The 8,196-nt window shown below is 53.9% G+C and overlaps 1 protein-coding gene across 1 annotated transcript; it reads right to left on the reverse strand.

Moving 5' to 3' along the window:
• Positions 1–1,739: 1,739 nt before the first annotated feature.
• LOC147095472 (claudin-4-like) lies at positions 1,740–7,782 on the reverse strand. Its single transcript, XM_085973962.1, has 2 exons — positions 7,630–7,782; positions 1,740–3,643 (listed from the first exon to the last, which is right to left on the reverse strand). Exon 2 carries the CDS (start codon positions 3,623–3,625, stop codon positions 2,996–2,998), a length of 630 nt encoding a protein of 209 aa, XP_085830088.1. The 5' UTR covers positions 3,626–3,643; positions 7,630–7,782; the 3' UTR covers positions 1,740–2,995.
• Positions 7,783–8,196: the final 414 nt, after the last annotated feature.

Genomic DNA, 8,196 nt, shown 5'->3' on the forward strand with positions numbered 1-8,196 from the left:
GGAGCAGGAGTGGGCCATACGGCCCCTCGAGCCTGCTCCACAATTCATAACATGAAATAGGAGCAGGAGTGGGCCATACGGCCCCTCGAGCCTGCTCCGCCATTCATAACAAGAAATAGGAGCAGGAGTGGGCCATACGGCCCCTCGAGTCTGCTCCACCATTCATAACAAGAAATAGGAGCAGGAGTGGGCCATACGGCCCCTCGAGCCTGCTCCACCATTCATAACAAGAAATAGGAGCAGGAGTGGGCCATACGGCCCCTTGAGCCTGCTCCACCATTCATAACAGGAAATAGGAGCAGGAGTGGGCCATACGGCCCCTCGAGTCTGCTTCACCATTCATAACAAGAAATAGGAGCAGGAGTGGGCCATACGGCCCCTCGAGTCTGCTCCACTATTCATAACATGAAATAGGAGCAGGAGTGGGCCATACGGCCCCTCGAGTCTGCTTCACCATTCATAACAAGAAATAGGAGCAGGAGTGGGCCATACGGCCCCTCGAGTCTGCTCCACTATTCATAACATGAAATAGGAGCAGGAGTGGGCCATACGGCCCCTCGAGCCTGCTCCACCATTCATAACAAGAAATAGGAGCAGGAGTGGGCCATACGGCCCCTCGAGTCTGCTCCACCATTCATAACAAGAAATAGGAGCAGGAGTGGGCCATACGGCCCCTCGAGCCTGCTCCGCCATTCATAACAAGAAATAGGAGCAGGAGTAGGCCATACGGCCCCTCGAGCCTGCTTCACCATTCATAACAAGAAATAGGAGCAGGAGTGGGCCATACGGCCCCTCGAGCCTGCTCCACCATTCATAACAAGAAATAGGAGCAGGAGTGGGCCATACGGCCCCTCGAGCCTGCTCCGCCATTCATAACAGGGAATAGGAGCAGGAGTGGGCCATACGGCCCCTCGAGTCTGCTCCGCCATTCATAACAAGAAATAGGAGCAGGAGTGGGCCATACGGCCCCTCGAGCCTGCTCCACCATTCATAACAAGAAATAGGAGCAGGAGTGGGCCATACGGCCCCTCGAGCCTGCTCCACCATTCATAACAGGGAATAGGAGCAGGAGTAGGCCATACGGCCCCTCGAGCCTGCTCCGCCATTCATAACAAGAAATAGGAGCAGGAGTAGGCCATACGGCCCCTCGAGCCTGCTCCACCATTCATAACAAGAAATAGGAGCAGGAGTGGGCCATACGGCCCCTCGAGCCTGCTCCACCATTCATAACAAGAAATAGGAGCAGGAGTGGGCCATACGGCCCCTCGAGTCTGCTCCACCATTCATAACAGGGAATAGGAGCAGGAGTAGGCCATACGGCCCCTCGAGCCTGCTCCGCCATTCATAACAAGAAATAAGAGCAGGAGTAGGCCATACGGCCCCTCAAGTCTGCTCCGACATTCAGTAAGATCACAGCTGAACTTTTACCTCAACTCCACTTTCCCGCCCTATCCCCGTATCCCTTGATTCCCTCAGTGTCCAAATATCTGTGAATCTCAGCCTTGAATATACTCAATGACTGACCCTCCACAGCCCTCTAGGGTGGAGAATTCCAAAGATTCACAACCCTCTGAGTGAAGAAGTTTCTCCTCATCTCAGTCTTAAATGGGCCGGCCCCTTCTCCCGAGACTAGTACTAGAGCCAGCAAATGAGGGCCAGCAAGGATTCAGCGAATGGGACCGAGAATGGGCGGATAGAGTGAGGGAGCAAGGTGGGAAAAATTGAGCCCTTTTTTTTTTCTCAAGACATAACTTTATTGCAACACAATGTTCGACCCAGAATAATAAAATACAACTGTCCCAATTATCGACGGAACTCTTAACAACATCTTAGAACAAAGAGAAACACGAGGTTAGTCTGTGAAAGACACGGACTGCAAAGTGTGCAAAAGGTGCGCTGGTCCCTTTAAGAATCCAACACACCAAATATATAAAAATGTCAGTGTACATTAGAGCCTTAAATTAGATTTCAATATATAAGAAACACTTCAGTGAGGTTCATAGACAACTCTTAAGAGTTCAGGAACTTCCTTGGTCAACTGACCAAATCTTATCTTAGTGCAAAAGCTTCGAGGGATGTAGAACGCCAAGTCTAATTAACTCAGCCCTTGGACTTCAGATGCAATCCAAGGTGGGTGAACTGGAGAGGGAGGGAGAGGGCGACTGGGAGAGGGAGGAAAGACTGGGAGAGATGGGGAACTTGTAAGAGGAGAGGGCTAGGAGAGCAAGGGAGGCTGGGAGAGGGAATGAGACTGGGAGAGGGAATGAGACTGGGAGAGGAGGGGACTTGGAGATGGGAGACTTGGAGAGGGAATGAGACTGGGAGAGGGAGGAACTTGAGAGGAGGGGAAGTGGGAGGAGGAGGACTTGGAGATGGGAGACTGGGAGAGGGAGGGGATTGGGAGAGGAGGGGTACAGGGAGAGGGGGGGAGACTGGGAGAAGGGGGACTCGGAGATGTGAGACTCGGAGAGGGAGGCGACTGCGAGAGGACGGAAGGCGATCGGGAGGGAGGGACAGTGAGGTGATCGGGAGGGAGCGGTGAGAGGTGAGCGGGAGGGAGAGGTGATCGGGAGGGAGGGACAGCGAGGTGATCAGGAGGGATCGGTGAGAGGTGAGCGGGAGGGAGAGGCGAGCGGGAGGGAGGGACAGCGAGGTGATCGGAAGGGAGCGGTGAGAGGTGAGCGGGAGAGAGCGGTGATCGGGAGGGAGGGACAGTGAGGTGATCGGGAGGGAGCGGTGAGAAGTGAGCGGGAGGGAGAGGCGATCAGGAGGGAGGGACAGCGAGGTGATCGGGAGGGAGCGGTGAGAGGTGAGCGGGAGGGAGAGGCGATCGGGAGGGAGGGACAGCGAGGTGATCGGGAGGGAGCAGTGAGAGGTGAGCGGGAGGGAGAGGCGATCGGGAGCGAGGTGACCGGGGCTGTTTCCGCCTGGCGAGGAGGCAGAGAGGTAGCAAGCGATGTAGAAGATCCAGGCCCGATGCGCCGCCGGTTGGGCCTCAGGCTTTGCTGCACGTGGATTTGGTGGCTGTTGAGGTAGCGTTGTGGTAGGTGATCGGGTAAAGGTTACTGTCCTTGGGCCAGGAGCAGAAGTGGAGGACCCCGCCCAGGATCAGAAGACCCCCCGCCACCAGGGCCAGGTAGATGGCGGCCCCCAGCTGTCCCTTGCGGTCCTGGGTCACCAGCGGGTTGTAGAAGTCCTGCCTGATGGAGTGGGCCGACCAACCCCCAGTCAAGAGCATCAACAGGCCGGACACCAAGCAAATGAATCCCGCCACCACCGCCAAGTTCCCTCTGATGACCAGGTTCTTGATGCACTGGCAGCAGTTGGCGCCGGCGATGCCGAAGAAGACGCCTAGCGCGGCCAACACCACGCCAATGATGGTCAAGGCCCGGGCGGCCTGGAGGTCCTGGGGCAGGTCCAGCAAGGAGTCATAGGCCACGCACCGGCTCTGGCCCACGCTCTGCACCACGCAGTTCATCCAGAGGCCCTCCCATGTGTCCACCTCGGTGTTGTTGCCGATGAAAGCCGTGACCTTCCACATGGGCAGGGCGCAGGAGGCAATGGCCCCCAGCCAGCCAACGACCGAGAGCATCAACCCCAGGATCTGGAGACAGGTAGATGTCATTGCACTCAATGTAAGCACCTGGAAATGGAAAGGAAAGAGATTCCCCGTTAGACCTTCTGGGATGAAAGCTCACAGCTGGGAATGGCTGCTGGAGATACACTGGACAAATCGGTATGGGATGATCTCATGTCAACTGGTTCATCACCGACTTCCTTCCCCTTCTCACTTTCACCCGTACTCATTCTATTTCTCTCTTTCTATTGCGTGCTCTCTATCTCTGACCCGATTTCTCACTCTCAATGAGCTGTGTCAGCCGTGGCTCAGTGGGTAGCACCCTCGCCTCTGAGTCAGAAAGTTGTGGGTTCAAGTCCCGCTCTGGAGACTTGAGCACATAAAGCTAGGCTGACACTCCAGTGCAATGCTGAGGGAGTGCTGCACTGTCGGAGGTGCCGTCTTTCAGATGAGACGTTAAACCGAGGCCCCGTCTGCTCTCTCAGGTAGACGTAAAATATCCCGTGGCACTATTTCGGAGAAGAGCAAGGGGTCCTGGGCCAATATTTCTCTCTCAACCAACATCAGTAAAACAGATGGGCCTAGAAATTCAGTTGGGCGCGCCAGCCGTTAGCGCCTTAGGAGGAGTAGATCTCGAGCGCTAGGCGCTTAGCGCCCGGGCGCAGCGCGATCTGCGCCTCGCCCCAACTTCAGTAGACATTTAGCGCCGGCGCAAAGTCTTAGCGCGCGCCCTGCTGCGCGCGCAGATCATGACGTCATTTCGTCGTGCAACGCCCTTTGTGCGCCCGGAACCGGAACTTCACTCGCGCCGCCCCAACGACTGTGAAGTGGAACGGTACACAGCCGAGGCGGGCCGCGGGGAGCGCAAATTAAAGGGCAATCCTGCAGTAGAAAAGGCAGCCGTTTTGCAACACTTTGTGAGAGACAAAGATGGAGGAGGAGGAGGAGGTGGTGGGCCGGTACCACATAACAAACCGATGGAGAGAAGCCCTCCCCAACAACACAAATACAGCAGTCTCGGCCTTTCAAAAAACCAAATCCACCCTCCCCCTTTAAGAGCTCACCGGAGCCAGAGTGTCTGCCGTCAATCAGCAGCTCGCCGCACCTGCCCTGCGCCCACCTTCCGGTGTTAGCGCCCGGGCCACCGGCTTAGCGCCTAAAGAGAGCCGTGCATCGCCAGTTTTAGCGCTCGAGCAAACTCTTAGGGCGAAGCTAATGAATATCGGGGAAGTGGCCTCGAATTTGCGCCAGGCGCAAATTTTAGCGGCCGCCCGACTTTACCGCCCCAAAAGTGGCTACAATGAATTTCTAGGCCATGATCTGGTCATTATCACCTTGCTGTTTGTGGGAGCTTGCTTTGTGCAAATTGGCTGCTGCATTTCCCACATTACAACAGCGACTCCACTTCAAACAGTACTTCATTGGCTGTAAAGTGTATCGAGACGTCCGGTGGTCATGAGAGGTGCTATAGAAATGCAAGTCTTTCTTTTTCACGGAGATACGAGGGAGGCGACGGAGAGGGAATCGATTTGGGATCGCCTCTTGCCGACTGGTTGGTGACCGACCTCCTCTGCACCCTCCGCGCACCCGCTCCCCTGCGCTCCTCACCCCCCCCCCACCCTTTGCCCCAATCTCACCACCAGTCACCTGGAGGCTGATCAATTGTCAACATTAAACAAAAATGAAACGGGCAGACACATGACAGATGAAATTTGGAAATGCGAAGTGATACATTTTGGTAGGAAGAATATGGTACAATTTTAAGCGGGTGCAGGAACGGAGAGCCCTGGGGGTGTGTGTACATGAACCTTTGAAAGTGGCAGGACAAGTTGGGTATGCGGTTCAAAAAGCCAACGGGATTCTAGGCTTTACTATTCATACAAAAGTAGAGAAGTTATGCTGAACCTTCATAAACCACTGGTTAGGCCACAACTGGAGTATTGAGTCCAGTTCTGGTCACCACACTTTAGGAAGGATGTGAAGGCCCTCGAGAGGGTGCAGAGATTTACCAGAATGGTTCCGGGGATGGGGGTATCTTAGCTACAAGGACAGGTTGGAGAAGCTGGATTTGTTTTTATTAGAGCAAAGGAGGTTGAGGGGTGATTTGATCGAGGTGTACAAGATTATGACAGGTTTGGATAGGCTAGACGGGGAAAGGCTGACGGTACAAGGACTAGGGGACACAGATTTAAGGTTTTGGGCAAGAGATACAGGAGGTAAAACTTTTTTACGCAGCGAGTGGTGAGGACCTGGAACTCGCTGCCGACGGAAGTGGTGGAAGCGGAAACACTCCATGTTTTCAAGGGAAGGCTGGATAGGCACTTGAGGGAAATAAACTTGCAGGGCTACGGGGATAGAGCGGGGGAATGGGACTGACTGGATTGCTCTACAGAGAGCCGGCACGCACCCGATGGGCTGAATGGCCTCCTTCTGTGCCATTATGACTCTATGGGCAGGATTTTCATTGGGCCGTGGAGGCGGGATTGGAGGCGTGTCGGGGGTTAAAATCCCGAAATCAGGGAGCACGAACCCATCCCGCCTCCAACCCGCCTCCATGCCAGTTTCAAAGGAGGCGGGTACCCGACCCGCACTGGGACCCGCCTCCCCGAGGCAGGAAGGGCATTAGTGCCGATTAAGGGATGAGGGGCATCAATTTCTGTGGAGAGACTGTGAAGCTGGGATTGTTCTCATTAGAGCAGAGAAGGTTCAGGGGAGATTTAATAGAGATGCTCATACTTACAAGGGGTTTTGATGGAGTAAATAAGGAGAAACTGTTTCCACTGGCAGGAGGTTCAGTAACCAGAGGACACAGATTGAAGATAATCGGCAAAAGAACCAGAGGGGAGATGAGGAGAATAGTTTTCCGCAGTGAGTTGTTATGAGCTGGAATGCGCTGCCTGAAAGGGCGGTGGAAGCTGATGCAATAGTAACTTTCAAAGGGAATTGGATAAATACTTGAAGGGAAAAAATGTTTCAGAGCTATGGGGAAAAAGTGGGGGGAGTGGGACTACTTGGAGAGCTCTTTCAACGAGCCGGCACAGACACGATGGGCCGAATAGCCTCCCCTGTGCTGGCTGCCTCTATGTCCATAAACTCAGATGAATCCTCCCTGTAGCCCCGCAATCCTCCAAACTGTTTCTCTCTCCCTTCATCATTTCATCGACCAGCTCCCCCCAACCCCCCAGTCTAAATATAAATCTGCTCCCATCAGAGGAACGACATGAAGACATTCTCTCTGTCTCTCTCTCTCGCACTCTCTCTCTCTCTCTCTGTCTCTTTCTCTCTGTCTCTCTTTCTCTGACTCGCTCTGCCTCTCTCTCTCACTCTCTCTCTCTCGCGCTCTCTCTCTCTGTCTCTCTCTCTCTGTCTCTCTCTCTCTGTCTCTCTCACTCTCTCTCTCTGGCTCTCTCTCTCACTCTCTCTCTCTGGCTCTCTCTCTCGTGCGCTCTCTCTCTGTCTCTCTGTCTCTGTCTCTCTCTCTGTCTGTCTCTCCGTCTCTCTCCCTCGCTCTCTCTGTCTCTCTCTCTGTCTCTCTCTTTCTCTGACTCTCTGTCTGTCTGTCTCTCTCTCTGTCTCTCTCTCTCTGTCTCTCTCTCTGTCTGTCTCTCTGTCTCTCTCTCTGTCTCTCTCTCTCTCTCTCTCTCTCTGTCTCTCTCTCTCTCTCTGTCTCTCTCTCTTTCTCTGACTCTCTGTCTGTCTCTCTCTCTCTGTCTCTCTCTCACGCTCTCTCGCTCTGTCTCTCTCTGTCTCTCTCTGTCTCTCTCTCTCTCTCTCTCTCTGTCTCTCTCTGTCTCTCTCTCACGCTCTCTCGCTCTGTCTCTCTCTCTCCCCCACTCAGGGGGATTGATGATCGAAGGGCTCCTATTCCAGTCATTTGTTTTTTTTAACCGTAGGGGAAACCCCACCACAAGTTTTTTTAAACAGTTAGAAGAGGCGAGGAACCGCTCGCAAAACCCCAGCCCAGGACATTGCAGATAAAATCTCTCTCAAAGTTAACGCCGAGCGTGGATAGTTTACTGGTCAGCTTTTCCCTCTCCCCCCCAGTTCATTACCTGTTCCTTTGATGTCCTCTTTCGACTCCTTCTCTCTCTCTTCCTCTCTCGGTTTATCTCTTGCTCGCTGTGTCCTTCGTGCTCTACTCCGCTTCACTTCGGCCTAGTTTCTGATGTCTTGCGCCCTGGGCTCCAGGCAGGGACCAGGCTGCACTGACGTGATTTCCAAACAGAGCACTTGATAGAGTACGAGAGAAGTGTGAGTCATTGCCAGCAGTCATCCCCACCCAGTGACTCCGACCAGACTCCAATCCCGCAGAGCATGAGACAGACATGTAAAACAAAAAATTATTCATTCTCGGCACGTGGGAGTCACTGGCAAAGCCGACATTTATTGCCCATCCCCAATTGCCCCTTGCGAAAGTGGTGGTGGTGGGCCGCCTTCTTGGATCGCTGCCGTCCCGTGTGGTGGAGGTATTCCCACAGCGCTACAGTTTTTGACAGAAAGAAAGAACTTACATTTCTACAGCCCCTTCACCACCTCAGGACGTCCCGAAGAGATTTACAACCAAGGAAGTGCTTTTGAGTAGTCACTATTGCAACACAGCCAATTTGGGCACAGCAAGC

The sequence above is a fragment of the Somniosus microcephalus genome, unplaced genomic scaffold (genome assembly GCF_052327205.1).
Source record: "Somniosus microcephalus isolate GS21.2 unplaced genomic scaffold, FLI_Smic_1.0 unresolved_chr1, whole genome shotgun sequence".
Classification (NCBI taxonomy): domain Eukaryota; kingdom Metazoa; phylum Chordata; class Chondrichthyes; order Squaliformes; family Somniosidae; genus Somniosus; species Somniosus microcephalus.